At 33.3% G+C, this 27,619-nt stretch overlaps 1 protein-coding gene across 1 annotated transcript; it reads right to left on the minus strand.

Moving 5' to 3' along the window:
• Positions 1 to 17,984: 17,984 nt before the first annotated feature.
• LOC142332567 (uncharacterized) lies at positions 17,985 to 27,286 on the minus strand. Its single transcript, XM_075379055.1, has 2 exons — positions 27,151 to 27,286; positions 17,985 to 19,587 (listed from the first exon to the last, which is right to left on the minus strand). Exon 2 carries the CDS (start codon positions 19,551 to 19,553, stop codon positions 18,084 to 18,086), a length of 1,470 nt encoding a protein of 489 aa, XP_075235170.1. The 5' UTR covers positions 19,554 to 19,587; positions 27,151 to 27,286; the 3' UTR covers positions 17,985 to 18,083.
• Between the last annotated feature and the right edge of the window lie 333 nt (positions 27,287 to 27,619).

Consider the following 27,619-nt stretch of genomic DNA (forward strand, 5'->3'; position numbering starts at 1 on the left):
CAATAAACACACTCGTAATAACAGGTAGACCAAACATATAAATTCTATCATTGACAACAAATGCGCAACCGACGGTATCGTTCTGTTTCGATTCATTAGTGTGTACTAACTACTGCGTCTGGGTTTATCTGGGACAGAATATAGTGAAACATTTTCTGGAAGACAGTAGGTGGTGTTGATTCTTTATTGTATATCCTAAGGTCAACATAAAATGTTTAAGGTTTCTTCCTAATGGAGGATATGATTACGGATACGTTGGAAAAATAGGTGTGTCAACATTTATAAGGGGCAGTAGACGTCGGGTACGAACACCTACAGGTACAGTACAACGTGGATGGTCCTCATACCTTCGTAAATTAGGATTCCCAAGTACTGAGTCAAAAGCCGGGTGATTTGGTTGTCCTTTGAGACAGGCAAAATAAGATGCTAAAAGCTAGTCCCGGTCTATCCCAAAGTGATGACTAACCGCAGTTAACAAACAAGCTTGCGACAGGGCTTGGTCTAAATGCACCTGTGGCAAGCAGAAATAAAAAATCATGATGTACAGCATTTTAAGCATGGTATGACGCGCTGAAGAGTAAGCGACAAAAGCTTCACCTAAACGGGAACGAACTAAAGAATAATAAAAACGTATCATACATGACCGATCGGCTCCCCCAACTGGTGTTGCAAAGGACTCGCAGCATATCTAAAAGTTTGTAACATCTCATTTTTAATTCTTTGATGTGTTTGACCCATGTAAGGCGGTTATCAAACAATAAACCTAAAAATCTGACATCAGGAGAAATAGCAATTAGCTGCCCACCGAGAAAGACTTGCGGAATAAAGGGGGTCCCGCAAGCGAGAAAAGACTACACATTTGTTTTCTCAGGTGAAAATGTAAAGCCGGTAACCTTGGACCAAGCTTCAAGCGAAATAGTGTTCTGTAGTAGTCTCTCCGCTATGGCTATCGAAAGGGATGCAACATATATAGCAAAATCATCAACAAATACAGAACACGAAACAGGCGTCTGCACACATTTAGTAATACTGTTGATGGCTATAGAAAATAAGGTGGCACTTAATACATTTCCTCGAGGTACTCCATTCTTCAAATTGACGATATCCGAGAGAGAATCTCCAACACGAACACGGAAAGTTCGGCCATTCAAGAAACTCCTAATAAAACCAAGCATATTGCTCTTGGCTCCTCATTCTTTGAGGGTGTTTAGAATACCACGTCGCCAGCCCGTGTCGAACGCCTTTCTGATATCAAAGAAAAAAGCGACAAGCTGGCGTAGTAGGAATTCTGAATAGCTGTAAACAATGACACTTAATGGTAAATGGAGTTTCGTCCTTTTCAAAAACCACACTGTTCTGGAGATAAAAGGCCATGTCTCTCCAAGTACCACGTAAGTCTGTAAGTTCACCATCCTCTCCAATACTTTGCTTAAGACGCTTGTCAAGGAGATAGGGCGGTAGCTTGAGGAGCTTGCTTTGTTGTTACCACGTTTAAGTACTGGTACGAAAACGGCTTCTTACCAGACGGGTGGGAAGACTTGTACAGAGAATAAATTATTATAAACGTTCAATAGGTGTTGTAACGCCGAATGAGTAAGGTGTGACAGCATACAGAGGCGAATGTTGTTAGGTCCAGGAGACGTGTCACGTGAGTTTTTAAATGTGTGTGACAACTCGTTGAATACGAATGGAGCATTTAATTCACCAACCGAATCACCAACGTTCAACGATAATACTTCTACCTGTATTTTGTAATTCTGAAATTCGTTACTATATGAAGTGAGAGACACCGAGCGGAAAGGATTCGCTAAGGAAGTTGCCACTGCAGAAGATGAAAGGAATTCTCCTTCATGAATAAGCCCGAGAATAGATTGTTTTGGTGACCCACAAACTGCACGGATCTTTTTCCACATAGACTTGGGAGTAGTGCGTGAGACGGTTCTACGTATTTCCTCCATGACTTCCTCCTAGCGTCTAAGAATACCCGATGACATACCGTTCTAGCCTTACGGTACAAATTTAGATGTTCATCTGCAGGCCTGCGGTTAAATTTACGCAGGGCTTGCCATTTGCTAAAAGCGTTTCGATAATCATCCACCAAGGAACGGAAGGATGTTTCCCGATGTTTGTGGGATATATCTAACAGCATTCTCAACTATCATGGACGTAAAAAAGGAAAGTTAATCAAGGACGCCCGCGCCACCGTCTTAATGTGATGGAAAGGCTTTATGGTAACTGTTCCAATCCGCCTTTTCAGCAATCCATCTTCGTGGCATTTTTCTCATCTCGCAGTCGACATCAAAAGCAGTAATAATTGGCCTGTGATCACTGCCGTGAAAGTCGTTACAAACAGACCAATTAAGATGAGGGTAAACTAGGCGAGCAAACGGAGAGGTCGATGTTGGACAATGTACCAGATGATAAGGACATGACTGTGTGTGACCCATCATTCAATAGACAAAGGTCCAAGTATTGTCTCATTCTGTTTATCATATTTCTTCGAGAGAAGCAGAAAGATGAGCCACAGGAAATATGATGGGCATTGAAGCCTCCTACTACTAACGACGACAATGGGATTTGTGTAACAAGATTTGACATCTCTAGAGCATTGAACGCAAAATTCGGTGAGAGATACAAACTGCACATTGGTAATTTGAAGGGGATAGAGAACTTCACAGCGACAGCAGGAATAAGGGTAGCTAGTGGTATTCCTGTAGCCGATACCTCATTCCGCATGAAAATAGCAACTCCACCACTCTCTACTGCCTATTAGACAGTCGTATCTCTCACAGGAATAACATCCGAGTGTTATTGCGCCTTGTAGAAGATGCGTTTCTTGGAAGCACATGATTAGTGGTTCATATGCGCGCGCAATATTCTAATATCCTCAATGCGGGACTGAAAACCTCTAACGCTCCACTGAATAATGTTCGTAATAAAATGTAGTTATAGATACAAAATCTCAGGAAGATATATAAAAATCAGTTGTACCGGTTCCTTAACCATATCCTCCAGTATACGGGGTGATGAAGGAGGAGATTTTGAAGAATGCGAAGTCGTAGATGACTTCTCAGAGGGAGTGGTTGTGGGGGCTCTCTTAACAGCGAGCTTAGTAGATGGCTTACCGCCAGCTGTGATTATTCCTGACCGCACGGGTAAAACTTTGGGAACAGGAAATTTTAGATGGATCCCACGATTGGATTCACTAACTGCAAATAACGACTTTTTGTTCAGTTTTGTCAGCTCTGAAATAGTAGTTGCAAGTGAAGCGACTTGATCAGATAACATCTGAAAAAGTTGTTTTAGCTCATTGCAGGATCCGCATTGCTGATTACCTAAATTTGTGGGAGCTTGTTTTGATGTAGCAGTGGCAAAAGATACATCTGGTTTTACCAGGTTTCGTGAGTTAATTGTTTTTCTGTATTCTCTGCGTGCAGCCGGAAAATATACAGCCGAGCTTCTGAGGAAATCGCCTTTTCTTCTTTAAAAGTTGGGCAATCTCGGAGGCGGGCTGTTTGTGAACCACTGCAGTTCACATATTTTTCATCTTTCTGGCAGTTACTGTCATTCTGGCCCTCATTTGCACATCGAGCACAGATTTCTGTTTTCGAGTAAAATTTTGTACTGTGACCATATCCCTAGCATTTGAAACATCGACGCGGGTTGGGTATGAATGGTCGTACCCGAACCGACAAGTAACCCACTTTAATCTTCTCTGGTGGCACCGGGAGATTAAATGTTAATATAAGAGAGGGTGTTGGCTCTTTCGTTTCACAACCACAACTTCTTGGGTTCGAAGCTCATCAGCTATTTCAGTTTCGTCCAGCTCCATAACGTCTCTGCAAAAAATTACTGCCCGGCTGGTATTTAGTCTTGTGGCACATCCTACATAGGTTTATACCGCCCATATTAGTAATATGTACTCTGTTCATCATAATGAGTTTCAATCAATATCAATCCATCTCTTAATTTTTTATGTTCTTCGGTGTGCCACATGATCCCGTTATTATCTTGTTGATCAGGAAGAGCGAGAACTTGTGAAGGGAGCCAAACTTCCTGAATATTTTGCATAACAACAAATCTAATGTTTTTAACCTGGGGATGGATTGTTTCACAATTCGCTTTATTTTCTCCAGTACTGATATCCTCGTCAGACAAAGCCAATGGAGGCTTTTTCACAAGATTGGTTTTGGTGGTTTATTCAGATGGACCACCAACCATCATGGGAGTTTCTTGTAGGCTTGTAATTTTGGTCTCACGAGTACTGGCATAACGAACCATTCCAGCAGAGCACTGGAGCTTGAGCTAAATACAACTGGGTTAGCTCACAGGACATCGTTCGAGAATCTCTACGTAAGGCAATTTACCCACTGACATGATAGTTCCCATCTTGGGTTACAGTTGCAGTTCGTAAGGTGATGCAACATCACAAAGTGTTGATATGTAAGAAGAAGTGGTGTAAAATTTTAAGGGTATATGTTGTAAATTGTGTAGTGTTCTTGGTGTGGTGTATGTGTATAGTACTTACTAACTGATGATGATTATGACAAAAACGAAATATCTTATTAGAAATGTAAACAATTTTTTGTAACAAAAAATCTTCCACTTATGTTTAACTGTTCTTACACAAAACCATAATTCTCCTAATAAGATAATTCAAGTTAAATAAAAAAAAAAATCATTGGAATTAGTAAAGGTAAAGATTGGACATTTGGACATACTCTGTGTACATAAAAAAACCATGGAAGTTGAATTGCAAACCTCTTTTTTATAAGTCTTAAAAATAATTGTTTCCCTCATCAATTTGCTTTTTATAAGCATTATTTAATAAATTCTTCTATAATCCACCTTTGTACAAGAGTTATGATTACAAGACTTATTTTGTGTTCTTAAAAAAACCTTTGTTTTACATCAAGCAGTGACTTACATGTGTACATACTAAGGGACAGGAATGAAGTAACATTATTTTATTTAATTTCTGAGAAATTGTGGACAGATAGGGTTGAGAAAGGCAACTTCTATAAATCTTATTTTATTTATTCTCATATAGATGTCTGAAAATAAATATTGTATACACTGATATTTTTGTCATGTTAATATACGAGTATGTTATTGGACTACTTCAAGTCTAAAAGTAACCTCCAAGGACAATCCAACTGACATGATGAACAGCTGCTACAAAGTTAATAGTATGCTCCTGAACTAACTTATAATGTCCTTGTGTAGCTCAAACCACACAGTCTAAAATATATTTTAATTCTAGTTATAGCAAATAATTTAACTCAAATCAACCAAAACATTCAATATTGGGGATAACATCTTGATTACAATATTTATGATTTACAAGATTTTCTGGAAGACTTAGTAAGCAAATGCTATTTATAATATTTTGCTGTTGAGAATAATATTTGTGAGAAGTTTAAATTCAATTTGCTGATTGTAATAGTTGATAATGTTATTTGTGTATTATTACTTCAATAGGTTTTCTGTATCATTGGATGAATATGCTTCTAGATTGCCCAACGCAATATTTTGCAGTCACAGCCAGTTAAATTTGCAAACTCTAGTTACTGAATACATGAATAACTGTGTTTTAGTATTTATTGTATAATGTTATATATGTATTTTGTTTGTGGATTTGAAAGTAAAAAAAGGTTTTCTTTTTTGAAAATGTGACTACTTTATATGAATATTGATTGATGTATATCATAACTTACATGTCTTGTCATTAGGTGGCATTTCTTATTTTGTTTTGAATTTTACACAGAATGGTGCAGAGAAACGGGAAAATTTTAAATAATTAGAAAAAATGAAGTAAAGTTACTAACCTTTATTTCATGTTGAAAATATGTTCTACAACAGTAGAAATTTCAAATACATTACTTTTTAAAAATTACTTTCATTTTTGTGCACATATTCAGTTAAGTTGATTCTGAAAATTTTGCACAGCGTTATGTAATGTGTTCTCCGGGATGTTGGCGATTTCCTCTTTAATCTGTTTTGAGCTGGGCAAGATTTCTTGGTTTAAACTGGTGCACAACACTCTTCAGATATCCCCATAAAAAGAAATCACAGATTAAAAGATCTGGAGACTGGGGCGGCCAAATGATGTTAACAGTCATTTATGTGATTCCCAAACAAACATCTCGCTGCTGCCATAGACTGTCGAGCAGTGTGTTTGGTGGCTCCGTTCTGTTGAAACCAAGTTTTCTGAAGGTCAAGATTTGCAAGAGAATGGAGCCTAGAAGCAAAAAATGACTCTAGCTTGTTGACATAACATTAAGACATCAGAGTGACAGCAGAGCCCACTTCTTCTACAAAGAAGTGGGGCCTATCACCCCAACACATGAAACTGTACACCATACAGTAAGTTTAGCACTGTAATGGACACTGATAAAGTTTGTGCCCAATAACAGAAGTTCTGCTTATTCACGTTGAAAATGGGCTAAATTTGACAATCAAAGATTGTCAAGCAGCATTCTCATTTATTTTAAACAACAGTTTTCACAAAACTGCAGAATGTTTTTTTTATTTTATTTTATTTTTTTATCAAGTTTCCTTTATTTGGTTTTCATTTATGGTTCACAATATACAATGATTAAGTTTCAGTTCTTGGACAATTTGAATTTTGTAAGGATGAAATTTCAGGTTAAGGAGTATTTTTTGCATTCTCCGATGTCCGAGCTCTAATGACGAGGAATTTTCCATACTGAACAATGAGAACTCCTTACCACTACAGCTTTCATAGCATCAATGTTTTCTGGCTACGTACAGACAATACACACCCACTAGGTTTTTCCAAAGCCAAACCACTCTCCTCAAAGTTACGAACCCAAGTTTTGATTGTATGTGAAGAAGGCACTTGACCATGGGGTGGGATCTCATAGTGTTGCTAAAATACTCTGTGCAGCTGTCACATTGTCACCATGTTGGTAAAACACCCTTACGACCAACCACACTCTACACAATTCCACTGCTCCATCAAACTAATGTGCATTACTGCTTTACAGTTTAACATCTTTCTACCACTTAGGGCTGCCAACATCAAATTCAAAATTTCCCGTTTTTCTGTGCCATCCTTTATAGTATACTATCCTCAAATAAGGGAACATGGCAATTAATGTGTTCTACATATTTTTTACATTATGGTGTTACAGAATATGACCATCAACTATCATTAACACTGTCAGCTGACAGTATGTAATAAAGTGAAACAAAAAGTGTGAAAAGCTCTAAGTTAACATGTATAGGCTGAATGCACATGGTTTTGGTCAATTTAGTTGTGATCTTTTTTTTAATTTTGAAGGTTTACTTGGCTAATTTGGTTATATTAAAGTGAAAAAATTTATTTGTTCTTATCCTGCAATAAGCTGTATAACACTGTCTTGTGCTGCCTTTGTGGAACATCAAGTAGCAGTACCGTGTAATATGAAGGCTGTCCAGAAAGTAACTTATATTTTGAAATAAAAAACTAATCAAATAAAAAAAAAATTGTATTATACACATTTAAAAGGGGCAAATCTTAACTATTTTTCTACATAGTCACCATTTAAATTGAGGTACATCATAACAATGCACAAGCTTTTCAATTTCTTCACTGTAGAAATCTGTGGCCTTAGATTTTTGGCACCCTCTTGCACAAAACTTGTGATAACCAAGCTTTCCCGAACCAATTTGATGCAGTAAACTTCATGAAATTTGGGAGAAATGAAGCAAGAGTTCTGTAATTGTAATGCAGCAATTTTCACAAATTTTATTATTGCTTTCCATGGTCAGTTCATCAGTCACAAGGCGTGGGAGGGTGTAGACATTGACCTTGCTCCTGTGGAAACAAAATTAAAATTGGCATTGACCTTGCTGTGTGAAAGTGGACAAAAGTGGAGAGAGATAGAAAATGTTTTCATTAGAGGCTTATTAAGTTTGTGAATCTCTTTCCTGATTTTTAAGTAAATCAAGAGGACTTAAATAAATCGAATTGCAGGGCAAAATTGTCATTGTTACAATCAACACTAGTTTTTGTTGGTATGAGGATAGTATTTTTGGTTTTTAAAAGACTCAATCAAGTAATGATCTGACTGCATAGTCTAACTAGTTAGATACAAGAAGAGTTTTTTGTGAAACCTTCGGCATTAGAAAAAGGTGTTGGGATAATGCTTCCACAAATCGGTTAATTTGATAGTTGAAGGTAGTAGGTTATTGTAGGTGGTTTTAGGTCATACAAAGGTGAAAGTAGGTTGAGTAAATACACTAATGGAAATGTCTGCCAAGACATTTGCATAGGTGGCATGTTGACAGAGGCAAAACTGACTACATTATCAATTTTAGAAGGTCTAAAATATGACCTCTGGTAAAGCCCATCAGGACTAGGAAGGGAGGAGGTGGTGAGGCGACCAGGATGATCAAAAGTCCTTAAATTCCTATCAAAAGTAATATAAGAAAGTGCAGCAGAAGATAAAAAACTATAGTTAATGAAGGGCAAAAAAAATTAAAGAACAATAAATGTACACATATAATCAAACACAGGATGACAAGTCTGTTAGAATTAAAAGATTAGTATAGAACAGAAAGTAATAGTGTGTCATGAAAAAAATGTTAAAAAAAACTTATATGTTATTAGGTACATGCACAGTACCATGTAATAACGCAATAGTATATTCACCATATTCAACCCTAATATTGGCCAATTTTAATTTAATAGAGCAGCGAACAACATTCAGCTTATAAATATTTGCATATAATGTACTGTTAAGTGCTGATGTAAAACAATGTTGAGAAGCTTATAATTAAATTGGACGGCTCGACATGGAAGAAAACACACAGCTGCCTAATGTAGGATTTAGCGGCAAAAAACAAGAAACGTGTGGCAGATTTTAGAGCGAGCTACAATGCCTTGTAGCTTGTTGAATAATGGTTTAATGTATCATTGTCTTGTATAACTTGCCGTAACTAAGTATAACTTGACATATAAAAATAAAAAATTAAATAAAACCCTAAAGCTAACGTTCATCTGAACAAAGAATGGAGTCCATCCAGATTAAGAGTATGACGTGACTGCCTTCGATCAGATTGGAGTGCCAAATTCTAAACTATGAGTAACACTGATTGTTCATCCAGACAAAATGAAAAATGTGACTGCCTTGCGCAGAATTCTAACATAGAATAATAGAAGGTTGTTACCTCATAATGACCACTGCCTGTGGCATTATGACGTAGGAGGTGGAGTGATCAGATCGCCTGTCCAAGCTTGTCGTGGGGCCTCTAGCCCCCGCTAAGTAGCAGCACCCAACGGCACAAGTAGAATGTGGAACACACCGCCCACCAATTATAATTACCTTAGTTATAATTTCACAATACATTACATGAAATGAAACTTAATATACAAACAAAGAGTATTACATAAAATAATTACATTAATGCCTGAGAAATCAGGATCAGATAGGGAAGTTAATGGAGCAAAGGTTAAAAAATGTCCAGGAGTAAGTGAAGCTAGATCAGATGTATGCCGCCCACCATGACAGATATGTATTTCCAACGTGGAATTGATTTCTTCCAGAGAAAGATCTGACAATATGAAAATATGTTTAGTGTTCGTGTGAACGTAGAAAATGGTTTTGAAAGTTCTACAGCTTCTGTAGCTTGAAGAGTAACTGAAAACACATTAGTTTTGCTGGACTTTTTTTCCTTAAGCGAATCTGGCGGGATCATAGAAATAACAGATTGATTGGATGGCCAGGCGTCCTCATCTTGTTTCACAAATGATGGACCATTCAATCACAGTTGTGATGAGGTTAATGCATCAGGCATGTAACCATGTGACAGGATGTCTGCGGGGTAATCCCTTGAAGGAATGTGCTTCCATACGCATTTCTTGGTTAGCTCTTGAATTTAGCAAAGTCTATTTGCGACAAATACCTTCCATTGATTACGAAGCGATGACAACCAGTAAAGTACTACTTTAGAATCCAATCAAACATGGACTGAATCAAATCTTATACCTAAAATATACTTAACCTTATTGAGTAAATGAGATAATAGAAGAGCCACATTCAACTCTAACCTAGGAATAGAGATTGCTTGACTGGAGCAACTCTAGATTTTGAACATAATAAGTGAGTTTCAACGTGTTCATTGCTATCAACAGATCCAATGAAAAGACATGCACCATATGCGCTACTACTTGCATCACAAAAACCATGTAATTGATAACTCTTACAAAAACTAATTTTATCTAATCTAGGAATCTTAAAATTACTTGAAGATTTGAGTTGAGAGTACAGAAAATTCCATTTTTCTTCTAACGGAACAGGAAGAACTTCATCCCAGTGAAGGCTGGTGCACAACTCTTGAGCACCTTAAACGTTACGATTATAGGAGCAAGTAATCCTAAAGGATCGAGCAATGAAGAAATGATTGACAAAACGGAACGCTTGCTGTAAGAAGTATTATTATCTTTAGGTTTGAATTGATAAATGAAATTATCGCCTTGAGGATTCCAAAATAATCCAAATGTCTTGATAGTTTCATCCTTATCTAATTTGATAAAGAATCAGAATTGTCAAACATATCTGGAATGTTGAAATGGCATTTAGGTAGTGAAAGTCCATATTTGCTAAACAATAACAAAACATCATTGTATAATTTTTTCAACTGATCAATGTTGTCACAACCAGTGAGCAAATCATTGACATAAAAATCTTGCTTAATTACTTCACAAGCTTGAGCAAAAGAGGCTTCATTTTGATTGGAAATCTCAATCAAACATCTTGTGGCTAGAAAACTTGAAGGTGCTAAGCCACAAGTAACTAACTGTCTGTAAGTTTTATGGAATGATTGATGAGTTGGTATCATCATACCAGAGAATTCTTTGAAATGAAAAATCTTGAGGATTAATGCAAATTTGTCTGTACATTTTAATAATGTCTCCTGATAGCACGTAGTTGTGAGTTCTAAAACAAATTATAACTGAAAATAAATCTTGTTGTACTACTGGACCTATAGCAAGAACTGAATTGAGTGATTGACCATTTGAAGTTTTCGCACTTACATCAAATACTACTACTCTTGTTTTGGTAGAAGTGGAAGATTCATGAAATACTGTCTGGTGGGGTAAATAAAAGGTTTCAGATGGAGCCTTACACTGAGATCAATCTACAAGTTGCATGTGATCTAATTCTTGATATTCTTTCATGAAATGGAAGTAGTCTTCCTCGAGTTTATGATTTTTCTTAAATCTACGCTGTAATAAATTGAAACAATGTTTGGCATTTGCAAACGAATCTCCTAAAGTACAATTTTCCTTACGAGGAAGAGATACAACAAATCTGCCTTTGTCATCACGAAAGGTATTTTCAACTAAATGTTTTTCGCAGAAAGATTTCTCCTTAGTTGGTAAACGATCTTCTATCTCTTCGGATCTCCAAAATGATTCTAATTGAGAGGAAAGCTGTTCATTGCTGACAAAAAGTAATATTAAATTTGAATTGTTTTTCCACTTATTAGGTTTAGTAGAGGTTTGACCAGAAACTATGAAACCAAGACGAGTTTCTTGAAGTATGGTATGATTGGAATTATGAGTTAATTGAACAGGCTTAAGTAGAGAAATATAATATTGAGCTCGTAGGAGAATGTTGATTTGCCCAGGAATATTAAAATGAGGATCGGCTAGAAAAAGGTAAGAAGGAATTTCCCAGTCAGTTACATTTACAAAATGATTAGGTAACAAATCTGTAATGGATTACATTTCAAGTTAAAATCTTCATATCTAGAATTAATATTTAAATCAATACTTAGCTTAGATTTGGTAACAACATTGCTAATAATACCTGTGATCGGCATGAGAACAGGTTTGGTTATTCAAAATACATAACTTTGGAAATTCATTATTTTCCAATGTTTTTTCCCAGTCTCTTAAAGTATTTAAATTTAAGTTTTGAGTAATTAACTCTATTATAATAAATTCTAAATAGTCAATATTTAGATTCTTCAATGCATTAATATTTGAATTAACTTGGTCAATGAATTTAGATAAATTTCAAAATTTTCCTTTTTTAATGGTTTTAAATTAATAATTTCTAAAGCATGTTTAGCTGCTATTAGCCTTTTGTTATCATAACAAGCTTTAAGTGGTTCTATTGCAGTTTGATAATTTTCAGACGTTAAAGATAAAATTTTTATTACGTCAAGAGCATTCCTCTTAAGAAATTTGCAAGGTAATAAAATTTTTCAACATTAGAAAATTCTTCTCGGTTATGAACTAAACTATTAAAAAATCAGAGAATTTATGACAAGCCTTCACATCACCATGAAAGGGCTCAATTTGTATAGGTTTTAAGGAAATTGGATTATGTTTGTTAATCACTTTAGTTGCATCAGTTACCTCTGACATTTTGTAACGATTTTCTAATTTTTTACGTTTTAATTTAAGTTTGTCATAAATACTATCATATGTGTGCCTATCCTGTAGGTCTTTATCTGTTGTATCTTGGTGAAATTCGATTTCAGATTGAACATCGAAAAATAGTTTTTCGTATTCTAACAATTTATCAAACTTAATGGTAAATAGATCATAATCGCCTGAATTAAGATCAAAGTTTCAATGAATGTTTTTAAATTGGCTATACTATTCTTCATAATGCCTCGTTTTCTTTTAATTAAATCCTTGAATTCCATTTTTATTGGAATCATAGACAAGATAATATTAAATTTGAATGAAACAAAGTTATAATAAAATAACGTTAAAAGATAAATGTCATATACAATAATATTGTTAAAGTATAGCTTATGCATAAAGTTGAATGAATTGGCTTGGTAATAAATATGATACGATATTGCTAACTGCTGTGTACAGGTCAGAGAACAATGGAAAGATTGCCTGAGATATGGGCACGAGTGTTTTGTACAGCGAGACAAAGGAAAAATTTGTCCAAACTGGAATCGAGGGTTGGTTCCTTATACCTACCTAACTTTATATACAATTTTAACTGTATTATAAAACATTGAAATATTTAACTATTGAAATAATCACGAACTTGAATGTTTTACTAATGTTAATTTTTTAATTGCACTTTTAACATACACCCTTAATTTATGAAACACTTTTTAACAAATAAATTATAAATACAGTGTTGTTGACTTGGTTTGACCTTATCGAAACCCAGGGATGAATGCTGTAGAGTGGCTAAGTCCATGTCGTTAATACAGTGACTTGACGATGCTGTCCCTCAATCTGGCCTGTGATGACCATGAAACATTGGTAGATCCGTCGACTTGACTATCCGACCCAGAAGATCATGAAACATGTGGTAGATTTTAGAGCAAGGCTAGACTGTACATTCATAGGTAAAGAATGAAGACAACGCCTTGTAGCTTGTTGAATAATGGTTTAATGAATTATTGTTTTGTATAACTTCACTTAACTACATATAACTTGACATATGAAAATAAAAAATATAAAATGAAATAAAACATTTCCATACTAAGAGTATGACGTGACGCCTTGGATCAGATTCGAGCGCCGAATACTAGTAACTATGAGTAACACTGATTGTCCATTTGGACGAAATGAAAAATGTGACCGCCATGCACAGGATTCTAACATAGAATAGTAGAAGGTCGCTACCTCATAATGACCACTCCCTGCGGCATTATGACGTAGTGACGTAGGAGGTGGCGTGATCAGATTGCCTGACCAAGCTTGCTGTGGGGCCTGTAGCCCCCCCCACTAAGTAGCAGTACCCAACGGCACAAGTGGAACGGAACAAATTTAATGTGCGAGTTGGAAGAAAAAGTTAACTGATGATGAGGGAAAGCCTCGAAAGCGCTATTAGAAAAAAATAATAAGCATTATCGAATTATGTACTCTTAGTGGTAAATGGTTTTTATACTTTTGTCTTTGAGATATTATTATAGAGAAGAATATGGACAAATACAATAACAAAAGAATTGTTTTTGCTAATATATATAAGTATAAATACACAAGGTCTTCATAAAAAAATGGTGGGGTTTTGAACATGGATTAAATAAACAAAATACTTACAGTTGATGTTTATTTATCAAATTTGTTATCTCAAACAGTGAAATTAAAATTTTTCTCTGTTATCAGGTTTCAATTTCTGCAGTAGCTGGATTTTATGTGTGAAATTTGAATCTTTTGTGTAAAACTTTGTGAATTGTTGTTTTCGTAATATGTAACTTGAGGCTTCAACGAGAGATTGATTTGGACTTCTGATAACAGACTGTCTAATTCATTCAACAGTTTCATCTGATACTCGTGGTCTGCCAGTTCATTTTTCCTTGAGAACAAATCCAGTTTCTTCGAACTGTTTGAACCAACATTGCATGTTATTTTTATGAGGTGGCTCTTTTCCATATTCACATTGAAATGCACATTGAACTAAAATTACAGACTTTAATTCAGCCTGACACCAAACACACTTTGATATTTCTTGAACAGTGAACATGATAATGAACTAACACACCTCAGCAACAATACAAAAACTGGTGAGGTGGTTTGAACTGCTGTTACACAAACTTTTGGATTGGAGGCTATCAGAGCTACCAACACAACATATCTTTTCAAAATTTCCCTACTGCTTTTATCTTTCTTTTTTTCTGTTTAGCCTCCGGAACCACCTAAGGTAAGGGGATGAATTACGATGATATGTATGAATGTAAATGAAGTGTCTTGTACAGTCTCAGGTCAACCATTCCTGATGTGTGTTAATTGAATGTGTGGTTAATTGAAACACAACCACCAAAGAACACCAGTATCCACAATCTAGTATTCAAATCTTTATAAAAGTAACTCCCTTTACTAGGATGTGAACCTCAATCTCTCGACTTTGAAATCAGCTGACTTGCGATGATGAGTTCACCACTAGACCGACCCAGTACCCAGTAGGTTCTACTGCTTTGATCTGAATTACAAAAACCCCACCATTCTTTTATGAAGAACCTATATATATATATATATATATATATATATATATATATATATATATATATATATAGGAACTTAATATATATATAAGTATATGTATAATATGTATATAAGGAACACTTAGAAAATATAAATTAAAAAATAGTAAAACAATTTAAATATCTAGGGGAAATAATAACTTAAGTTATTATCTATTTCTCGATACACCACCTTATTTGATGGTGTATCGAGAAATAGAGCCTGTTACTGATACTATGCAGAAAAAAAGAATCTCTTTCTTTGGTCATCTCATAAGGACACTGGAAACAAGACTGTCAAGAAATATCATTGAAAAGCTCTGGTTCCAAAAACTAGAAGTAGGATGGATCAAAGAAATTAGAGAAGATATGAAAGAATTGGGAATTTCCCTGACTGACCTACAGAATAAAACTGGAAAAATTACAAAGCTAAAAGATGAAAACATTTAGATTTAAACAAAAGACAGACAAACGACAAAACACAACGAAGAGGGTGTTTACAGATGAAGAAAAGAAAGCAAGATCTGAACGGATGAAGAAATACTGGGCAGCTCGGAAGAGTAAAATAACACGCTTTTCTCAGAAAAGATCTAACTAAAATTGACTTAAGTGGTCCCATGTTGGCCGTAAAAGCATAATAATAATATAGACAATGCTACTCAAAAATTCCCTATAAAGAAGAAATAAATTACATTAAAAATGATTGGCCTCATTCCCCTTTAAAGAAGTCTTCTTCTGCGTGGATAATGTAATCCCCTATTTTTTCATAATTTGAATACTTCTGCAAGTCATCTCTCTTCAGGGTGTTTGTTACTTCCTGCGACTCAGCCTGGATCTATTAAATGATCTAGAAATATAAACCCTTTAACTTCAATTTCATCTTTGAAAACAGAAAGAAGTAACATGACACAAGATCTGGTGAGGAGGGAAGGTGTGGTATGACCAGTCATATTAATAGAGACAAAAAAATTACACACAAAGTATGTGAGTAGGTGCACAATCATATTGCAGGAACCATGACTTGCTGGACCGTTTGCATTGGATAACTTCTGAGTCTTTCTTAGAAAGTTACGGTGAACTGTTCATTCACAGCTTGACCTTTTGGTAATCTTTGTGCACGATACCATTAGTATTAAAAACATAAATTAATACAACTCATTGCTTAGAACCTACCCTGACTTCTTTGGTCATATTGGTATAGGATTCTTTCTGTACAATGCTGGCGTTTCATTTCAACATCAATGCCATAAACCATGATTCATTACCAGTGATGATGCTGGAGTTGAAATTTGGAATATTTATAAAGTTCTTTCAACTTTGCGCAAACTTGAACATGCTGTTTCTGTTAAGTGCTGAGGAACCTTGGCACACATTTAACAACAATGCATCGCTTGTTTTGCTCTCACAACAGAATTCATTGGGAAACAAACAGGCCAATAATTTCATAAATGTCATGGAATCTTCTCCTTTGGTCTTCAAGGATGGCTTCAACCACTTTGTTACATTTTGAGATATTTTTAGTCAATGGACAATTAGAATGGTTGTCTTCACCAAGCATTGTTGTTTGTGTTTAAATGCTTAACAACTGCTACTTTCTTTTTAGTCAAAAAGCTGATCCCATTAAATTCTTGCTTAAGGATTGGATAAGTTTCAACAATCATTTTGCAAAGTTTGAAGCAAAATTTGATCCAAATTCATTGTTCTTTAGCGTTATTCATTTTCAATGTATCATAAAATCACAAAATGACAAACACATTATTACAAACTCACATAAAACAAAATTACAGACCTACATAACATATTGCCAGTCAGTTGATTAATGACAACTGTAGCTTGCACTACCTAACACCACACAGCTGTAATAAAACCAGTTCATGAACCACTTTCAAATGTCAGAAGTTTTTGAGTAACACTCTGTGCAGTTGTGCATATGCGCACGCGTGTGTGTGCGTGAAATATATCACACAATAATTATTTTACAATATACAATTGATTTTAGCTGCAGCATTTTAACTACCAGTTTCTGTTATTTTAAATTATTCTTATTTAAAAAAATTATTTGTAATAATTAGTTCCCAATATGTACAAGGTTTAAGAAAGTTTTAGATTGAAACTTTAACTTCCAGTAAACTTCCTATACACATGCTCAAAACCTAATATGAATAATTGCCTGAAATATGACATTTAAGTTATTGTTACTGTGTTAAGTTACTGAGACTGGCACATATTCTGGTAATCAGTATCCAATTAAAAATAAATCACATCAATACCATTAAAATAAACCACATAAATAATACCACATCAAAATAAACCATTAACAAGTTGAACCACATCAATAATTTGATGGTACTTCAGATGCATTACTTATCGAGCAACTAATGTATAGAAAATTACTCCTCAGCCAGGTTTGTAGACAATTATCTCTCACCAGATAACAAGTCCATTGAACCTGCAATAAAAATTTATTTCCCCCAAAAACTAAACAGTCACCCAAAAAGCAGGTTATATTTCCTACAGGAATATATATGTCCATTTTGACGTATTTTGACATATGAAAATAAAAGCACATATTAGGATAATGATAAACACCTCAATGACAGAAATATTACTACATTAATGCAAAACTCAAAAAATATTACAAAATTAAACAAATATTGGGATTACATTTATGGAACAAAAAAAAATCCACATCAAATACAAAAATTATAATCATGAATGAAAAACATATTATGAAAATATAAAATCTGTTTGTCACTGTACTGAACAGACAAAACAGGGTTAAAGAAGAAGATGCAGAAAAAAAGCATTAGCTCCACAATGATGTAAATATAAGCACTTAAATAAAATATTAACTGTAATGACTTCAGCAATCATTTTCATGGCTGTGAAAGTAACTAGTTAGCAGTAATCCACACTTGCACTAATACAGCAGAAATAGTCTTACAGCTACTGAAAAATCAAGAAAATACAATTAGTACACATCAGAATTATAATTCCTTAACAATACGAATAAATAACAATTTACATACCACTTTTAATTCTATTTATTAATTTATTAGTACATAAGTTTTAACAAACAGATTCAGAAAAGTAAACATGTTACAAAAAAATATATATATAATTTTTTTCTAAAACTTGACAAAATTTCTATTTTTTGAAGATTTTTTAACATTCATTTCTTTTTTTAAATCTTCATCCAGAACTTCAATAGAATTATTATGAACTGTCCCTAAAGTTATAGTATTTTTTTCTTTTTCATTGATCAGTTTAATACAATCCTTTTTTAAATGTGTAACATCACCACAAATTTTACAAGCCCCACCTTTTGGATAAAGACCTCTTGGATTATCAGGACACTGCCTAGCAATATGGCCTTGATCCTGACATATGAAACAATGAGCGAATTTGAAGGAGTCATTCTGAACAACTCTGCACTCCCTTACAGAATGTTCAGTGGATCCACATTTGAAACAGATCCCATTTGGATCTTCACATTCAGGGCACTCAGCCATATTATGGCCAAACTTTCTGCACTTAAAACATACTACTTTTTTTTCTCTTGTTAATGCCTTTTCAGCTCTCCTTCTTTCCACTTGTAAAGCAGTTTCTATTTCCTTTCTAGGTACACCTTTATTAAGTAAATCCTTCTTTAACTTACACAACCTTTCTGCATCTTCTTTTTTAACAGCAAATCCTTGAAAATGTGAAATCTCAATAAATTTACTACCAACAGTCGCTATGTAAGGGGACTGTTTATGGAATATTTCTTTTTTCTGCAAAGGAAACTTTCTGTAATTAGATTGTAAGCTGTTACTATTATCATTTTGAGGCATATAACTTGTTTTTCTATGTTTCATTTCAACATTCAAGGTAATATCTTCATTTCTTGCATTCATAGTATTATACAAACCGGACACTCCAACCTTCACTCTTTTCTGTTTAACTGTTTCTGCAGAGTTATTCCTGCCTGATAAATTATTTTTAACATTAGCTATGTCATTTTCACTAAAACAGTTTGATCTTGTTACTTTATGAGCATTACTATCTTGAAATGGAATATTACTTTTGTATTTTGTAGTAAAATCACTATGATTTTTAACTTTATCATCAATTGTTTTCTTTATGTTGATATTATTTTTAATGTTCAGTAAATTTGGACTTCCTTCACTTTCCTTATGTTCTACAGTTTTAGAAACAATAAATGTATTGCCTTTTAATTCATACTTTTTTGTTGAGTCATTTTTAATAACAGCTCTGATACATTTATGGTTATCTGTTAATTTATTTTTGAGCTTTTTACTCTTTTTCATTTCACAGGATAGTTTCTTCTGGTTTTTATCAGTTATACATTCTATTTTTGAAGCTGATGAATCACTAGTAACAGTTTCAAATACTTCCCACACATTATTATTATTCGGTCTGACCTTAGATTTATCAAACACTTCATTATTAGAACTGACATTACCATTATTCTCATCCTTTGAATTTTTCAATCTGCTTTCTTCCAGCTGCTGTTTCATTACTGACCATGATGTTGCTTCTTCTGGAAGTCTCTCATTTGAAGCTTTAGAACCTCTTGCTCTGGCAAATCTTGTCATCTTTGATCTTTTCGTTTCATTTATATCAACAACCCTAAAAACAAGTAAACCAGTGGAAATTACTTCAACAATTAACACATTGACAAAGAAGCTTTATATAGAATGGCAAATGACATATTTTACAAGTTCTAATGATCAAAACCATGAGCAGAATGACAATCTAAACAGACTGTATTTAATTCATCTAATGATCTACTAGTTTTACTTAAATCTACATCGACAAAAATATTTTCAATAACAGAAATAAATAATATAATTAAACTGCTCATCAACTATCATTGACTCACAATATTGATCATTCAATTCAAAAAGAATTCATTACTTTTAATTCTCTACCAATAGTACACTTCACATTGCTTGTCTCTTTCTGAATTTGCTTTCAAGTATGTCAAACTAAATTTTTTACCACACAGACTTCAAATTTTTATAACATTTGCTACAGGACTGTACTTGAACCCACTATATGACTCTAAACCAGCTGATCTCATCCAGCACTCTATTCTTCACACAAGTTATTGAAACACCCTCAGTTATTCTGGATATCTGGATAAAATTACATACTACTTTCAAATCACTGTTTGTTATGATTTTTACAATTAAAAATACTGCATAAAATCTGAATGAATGTGGGAATTTCAGAATCAAGTAGCAAGTTATCATTTGGAACAAGCAATATGTTGTTAAAATCTTGACAGTGAATACTTCATTATTCACTACTGTTAACGTCACGTGTTTTCTAAACATTAGTTATGTTATTTTTCAGTGTATCTGTATGACTATTTCTATTTCACTGTTGGCATGATTACTGAAGTGTTTGTATTTGTGAGCAATTAAAATTGACTCTCTCTCTCTCACTCTCTCTCTCTCTCTCTCTCTCTCTCTCTCTCTCTCTCTCTCTCTCTCTCTCTCTCTCTCTCTCTCTCTCTGTGCATACAACCCCCCCCCACACACACACACACACACACACACACACACACACACACACACACACACACACACTTCATTACTTTACTTATTTTTACACTTCATTACCAAACCATACAATTGTGATTCCTGAATTCCTGTATTTCATGTAAAAATTTAATTATGTAACATAAATGATGTTTTAGCCATTTTGAAATTCAGAACAAGTAGAAATTAAAGAAAAAAACATTTAAGTTTAATTTTAATTCAACATGTGATCAGTGCATCACTATATTTGATTTTGATGACATTTGGTGTATGATAACTACCAACCCTGTAGTGCCAAAAAATATTTTTTTATATTTTTAAAAAAATGTTTTCTTGAGTAATAGACTATTTGGTCTATTACTCAATAGGCCAATAGATAAAAACAGCCATTTTTGTAGCTTTTTCCTTTATTTTAGCTGTAGCATTCTTATTTAACATCATACAGAGGGTCAAAAACTGCTTTTTGGAAAAAGTAAAGATGGAACTTCATCTTAGTGCACTCAAAATTCATTTTGTTACATAACCAAATCTTGTAATGTTTACTGAAGTTACGTTTAGAAAAAGTTTTTTTCAAATTTTGAGACCAAAATAAATGAAGGGCTTACGGCTTTAACTCTTACGTACTAGTAGCACTTATAACAAAAATTGGACTGTTACCAAGCATCCTTCAGTAAAAAAAAATGGCCACCAAACTGTAAGATTTTGAAAATGTCTCGTTTTTTGGGCCCAAAAACCACATGTGAGACAGGTGGCAAAAATCTGAAATGTTTACAGCAGTACTTTTTATGTACTTTAAAACCATATAAAATTTAATTTGTTACTCAAAGGGGTTGACAAGTAATGAAGTCAACAAAACCGCTAAAAACACTGTTCCTTCTAATTGTAAACAACGTATCCAAAAATACTGATGTTATGTATTTTTTTCAGATTAAAAAAATTAAAACTAAACTTATTAGAATGAATAAATTGATAATTAATAAATTAAATAGTCAATTAAAAAATGATAAATGGTCCATTGCAGAATGATAAATAATAATTACAAAATGATGAACAATTCAATTACATTAACAAGTTGTTCCATTCACTTTTACCTTATTTTACTCCTGCTAATGGAAGTTATGAAAAAAATCTTGCACTTTTTTATAACAAACTTAATTAACATAACTTAGTACTCCTGCCATTTTTTAATTGAGTAGAACTGATAATTCCTCATTCATATTTGGTGTAATGTTGTGTCCTTTTCCAGTAGTTGATAGAAAATGCTCTGAACGCATGATAATCTTTAAAATATTTTCCAGTTGAAGCCATGTTTGATTATCCCTCAATGATTTCTTGAAAGAAGTATCAAGACCCTGCAGATGGAAAAAGTGTATTCGATACACCTCTTCGTTTTCATGTATTTTGACTTCAATGACTTTGCCTAACCACCACTTGTCATCGTATATGTAGCAGACATAATTTTTACATTTTGGCTTTGGTATACCTATAAAGCAATCAGAAACACTAATGTCCTTTGTGTATCGATATACTAATGTAAATGTTTCTAATTCAGAGATTGCCCGGACTTTCAGCATACATTTCTGACTTGTTGACACATAACTGTGAAAGGTTCTTGTTTCTGGGACTGCTGTGATTACCTGATAATGAGAACTGAGGAATTCTTCAGTCTCTTGAACATCTTTATTTGATTGTCGACTGTCCTTTGAAGGCTTGCTTTAGTCACAGTCCTTTTTACAGTTCCACCAATACTATCACATGGTTCTTTTCCATGGTATGAAGCAAAAAAAAATGCCATTCAGCTGCAATTACAAAATATTCTTGATGGTAGCACAAATTTACGACATTTTTTTGTTTTTATACTGGGCTGAGCAGGCATCAGAAAAATTTTAAAAAATTTTAACTTGTGGTAACAATGTTTTTACTTTATTTATAACTTGCTTTTGGAAGCAGAAGAATGATGTAGTATTGTGCTTCAAGCACTCACTAATCACACAGTAGCTTTGACTTTGTAATTTTCCTTCTTCTTTTAAATATATGAGGAATGGATTTACTGTGTAATGTTTTTGACCAGTGATATGACTGGAATTTATCTTGTATCACAAAATGAAAATTTTGAGAGAAGTCTCCAATTTCAATACATTCACCCTTCAACAAATTTTCCTTTTTAATGTTGAGAAAATTAGCTTGTTTCTTTGCAGCAAAATGATGTATTTTTTGATTATTTAAATTTTCAGTAAGTACTCTTGAAATGGAAGAATTTGTGTAGTTAATTCACAATGGTCAACAGAAATGAAGATAATTTCAGAATCAAAATCATCCCAGCTCTGTTGCAGTAATCTGAGCACTTCATCAGTGCCTGGACATTTTTCACACTGTGACAACATGTACGTTTCATTTTCTGTATCACACACAATGGTTGAAAGGAAAATTTTATAATCAAATTTCATTTTTAGAGCAGATAACATGAGTTTTACATTTTGGTCAGTGACACACACACACTTCACACAGAGAAGAGTTTGATGGAGTTAGGGAGGGTGAGTGTGTGAGTGGATGAGGTATGGGTGAGTGAGAGTGAGTGAGTGGATGAGGTATGGGTGAGTGAGAGTGAGTGAGTGGATGAGGTATGGGTGAGTGAGAGTGAGTGAGTGAGTGAGAGAGAGAGTGAGAGAGAGAGAGAGAGAGTGAGTGTGAGAGAGAGAGAGAGTCAATTTTAATTGCTCACAAATACAAACACTTCAGTAATCATGCCAACAGTGAAATAGAAATAGTCATACAGATACACTGAAAAATGACATACCGTTTACTAATATTTTTTTCAGAGCATTACCTAATTTTATGAACTACTAGCTGACCTGGCAATGCTTCGCTATTGCTAGATTTGAGTACATATATATATATATATATATATATATAGATTAAATGAAAACAAATGAAAGTCTGATAAAACATAAAAAAACTGAACATTATGGAAAATCACAAAATTTAACCTTTCCTTTTTTCCTTCTTGCCTCTTCCAATTTTTACCCCTCCCCACTTTAAATGTTTCCCTTTTCACAAAAATATTTCCTTTCACTTAAATAATATATATTCTGAATATGAACCAAATCGGACTATAAATATAATTGTTCAAAATATCTTGACCACAGCACCACCTAGTGAGTCCAATTTTGCAAAAATATTTCTTTTCATTTAACTAATACATATTCTGAATATGGGCCATATCAAACCATAAATATAATTTTCCAAAATACTGTATCTCGATCCCAATGTCACCTATCAATTTCAAAAATATTTCCAATCATGTAACTAATATACAAGTATATTCTGAATATGAGCCAAACCGGACTATAAATACAATTTTTTGAAATATCTCGACCACAGCACCACCTAGCAGGTCCATTTTTTGCAAAAAATATTTCTTTTCATGTAACTAATATATATTCTGAACATGAGTCAAATCGGACCATAAATACATTTATTTTAAATATTTCGACCCCGTGCCACCTAGCAGGTCCAAACTAATTCAGAAACCTTCATAGGCGTGCGCACAACTCACAAAAATTTCATCGCAATCAGATGAATGGTATAGGAACCCATATGGGACAAACAAAACTTTCATTTTTATATATATTTTAGATTTCCAGCTATTGAAAAATCTATAAAATCAGTTTAATGCTTCCTGTCTCTAATTCCAACTTAAAACAATTTAAGCAATAAACAAATCTCTAGCATTTCACACAATCTTGTTAAATCTATACACATAGCTAAATCATTGTTACTGTCCATTAGTAATCCTCACAGGTTAAGAACATACTGAAGAGCCATCTCATAACTGTCTCTTTTTAAACCCTGATTAATTTCCATATAATAGTCATTTTTTTAGCAAAATCCTTTAGGTGATTATTATCCATATTTAATAATTTTCTCAATGAAAGGCAAAGTAATAACAGGTTTTAGGTGTGAAGCATTCTCTACATACATTTTTGGCACTGATTAGAATAATACAAGATACTTTTAGTTCATCAGTGTACTGTAGTTCTAGCACTATTATTAACAATATCCAATACAACAATATCAGATACATCAATATTTTCAATATTTAATTTACAATTTATACCATTACAACTTTATATATATATATATATATTTTTTTTTTTTTTTTTTTTTTTGCTTGCAATAATTCCATCAATTTGTAGTTTTTAATTCAACATTGTAAAATTTCTATAAACAAAATATAAAATATTTTAATAATTCTATAAGCAAGTTAATCATACTTCTAATTCTATTAATGTCATTTTTTTATAGTCTGATATATCTTTACACATCAATGATGACGTTACTTCATCAATAGTACTGATAAAAGTAATTAGGTATTCAACCATTTGCTATGTTTTGATCTACTAAGGTCAGCTATGGAAATTATTTAAAATGATTAACTTTTAAAAATAACCAAACCAATTTCACAAATAAAATGTTTTTATTAGATTATTTCTAATCTTTTCATCATGACCACCTTTAATGACTGGTGCTATTGTCCCCAATTATGGCAACAGTTGTTTTTGCTGGCAGTATTTTTAATTAAGCCGATATAAATTTAGAATATGGTAAAACAATGTTTGGATTTCAATTGCATCTTCATCTAATGTCATTGTTATATGTTTATATATTTCATAATGTTAAAGAGGCTTAAGATGTGTTTTTTTTTTTGTGTATGCAGAGCATATCAAGGTTGCTGACAATGTTTTGATATTCTAAACATGCACAATAAAAGGGTCTACACCCTCTACCATTATGAATTTGGAAACAACACAGAGCAATGATAAAAAATGAACAGAAACAAATCGAATCAAATACACATTCTGACTACATTCTACACATACATCCACTTAATTACAAAAAAAAAACTGCTAGTAATAACTGCTGATATCACAATAAGAGCAGCAACACTTGAAGATGATCACATGAGTGACTTAAAACATTTTGAAATAAGTTAATTAAAAATGTTTTATTTATAAAACTTGTTTATAAAAAGAATGAATTTTAAATTGTGCATTTAAAAAAAAATATTGTCATTAAATCAAAGCCAAAGTGAAGTTGTTTTAATATGGCCAAAGAAAAAAAGTTGGTTTGATTTATTGTTTCTAAATTTTATTATTTTAAATCATTTTTTGCCATCTTACTATCAAGTTCAACCTTACTGTTTTCTTTTTCCTTGAGTAATTATCTTTTCTCTTTCAATTAACCCTCATTACAAGAGAAACAACTTATTGCTGTTCCTTTTTATAATTAAATTTTATAACCCACCTTTCAAAAAGATTGGTTATCTTTTTATAACCCATCTCTACAATAAACAAACACAACACTTGTATTTTTTTGAAACTGCATTAAATCTTTTTCATACCTTGATATACCACAGTAGATATGTTTAGGAATAGGAATCATACAAGGAATTGCCCATGCAAGGTCAAAGTATGCACTATGTTATCGGTACTCTAGTCAATTAGCAATCACTTTAAGAGGTATGTCAACTTTACGAGTTAGGGTTAGATTTTTATGAAGAGAGGAATAAACCAAATTAGTCATCAGAGTCTGACTTGGAGCCAGGTGTTTAAGATGATTGCCAGTGCATAAGGTACTCTTCTGTACATACGACTAATAGAGTGGAATATGTGGTATAGTCTATCTCAGTAGCAACTATAATTCTGTTTAAAGATAAATTCGGCCAACTGGCCTAAAAGATGGTGTTAAGTACTGCCAACATTGGTAATTTATCCTTAACTTCTCTCCCCAAAAGTCTAACCTTAACTTTAACCCTAACCTCTCTTCACAGAACAGATTATCACGTGAACAGGTCTCAATAATTCACAAAAGTGATAGCCAATTGATCACAGTAATCATAATGCAGTGTGCAATTTGACCTTCCAGAGCGACTCGGCTGTCCAAACCTGCTTTCTGACATTTAGATCTTATGTTTTCCTGATGTTAAGCACTTCTACAACAGTATATTAAAGTATTAACAAAAGTGAATTTGATCAAGTAACTGCCCAGAATTAGCTTGCATTTTTTATCTTTTTATTAAATCACTGGGTCATATTAAACTGTTTTTACATCACACAGGCAACTCCTAGGCTGCCTATGGTAGGTGCAATTTAGTTTTGCATAGTACCCATTAGATTTAGCTTAATAAAAATCCTGAGCAGATATTTAGGTAGAAATCTGTTAATTCACATCTATATTCATCATATAAATTTTTTGTAGGGAGAAGTAAAAACATCCTACAATGCAAAATAAAAGTTTTTGGACAATTCAAATTAATCTAAACAAAATTATTTTTCTTTAAATACCTTACTTTAAGGCAAATATTTTGTGATAATAAAAAAATACATTATTTTACAAAGTAATTCAAACAAGTAACAGTAAAACGCATAAAATACTTAAATATTTAAAATACAGCAATATTTAAATATCTCATACAGCACCGAAGTTAAACTTAACCTATTATAAGAACAAATGACCCAAAGAAACCTAATTCTGCAGTCTACAAAATAAATATATCACTTATGTAAATCATACATTTAAAAAATTTTAGATGTCAAAATACAATGAAAAGTAAAATTAAATTAAAAAATGTAATAACATAACTCACGTGCCAGTAAGATAGCCAAATAATATCGAATTGCGTATGATATTACTGTGTAGAATAAATAATAAGAATCGAACAAATTATAAACCAAAGCTATGTGTTGTATCAATCGATAGAAAGGTATATCGAGATGAATTGATTTACGCGATAGCTTCAGTACCTCGCTTAGCTGGTAAATGTAGTTATTCGTTTTGAAAATGTAATATTTTCATTTTTACTTTTTTGTGTATTATACTTATAATGCCACTTTAATGCCTCTATTGTTGCCACGTGATTCGTAAACAGACTTTTTGTGAAGCAAGTTTTTGTTGTGTTACAAAAATGAGTGATACTAATTATGAGCAGCGTTGTGCAATCAAGTTTTGTGTTTCGGTGAGAATCCTACTGAATGTTTTCAAAATTGAAAAAGGTGTATGGAGATGACATTCTGTCATGAGTCCAAGTTTTTAGGCGGTTTAAAGCATTTTAGATT

This window comes from Lycorma delicatula, chromosome 1 (genome assembly GCF_047948215.1).
Source record: "Lycorma delicatula isolate Av1 chromosome 1, ASM4794821v1, whole genome shotgun sequence".
Lineage (NCBI taxonomy): Eukaryota > Metazoa > Arthropoda > Insecta > Hemiptera > Fulgoridae > Lycorma > Lycorma delicatula.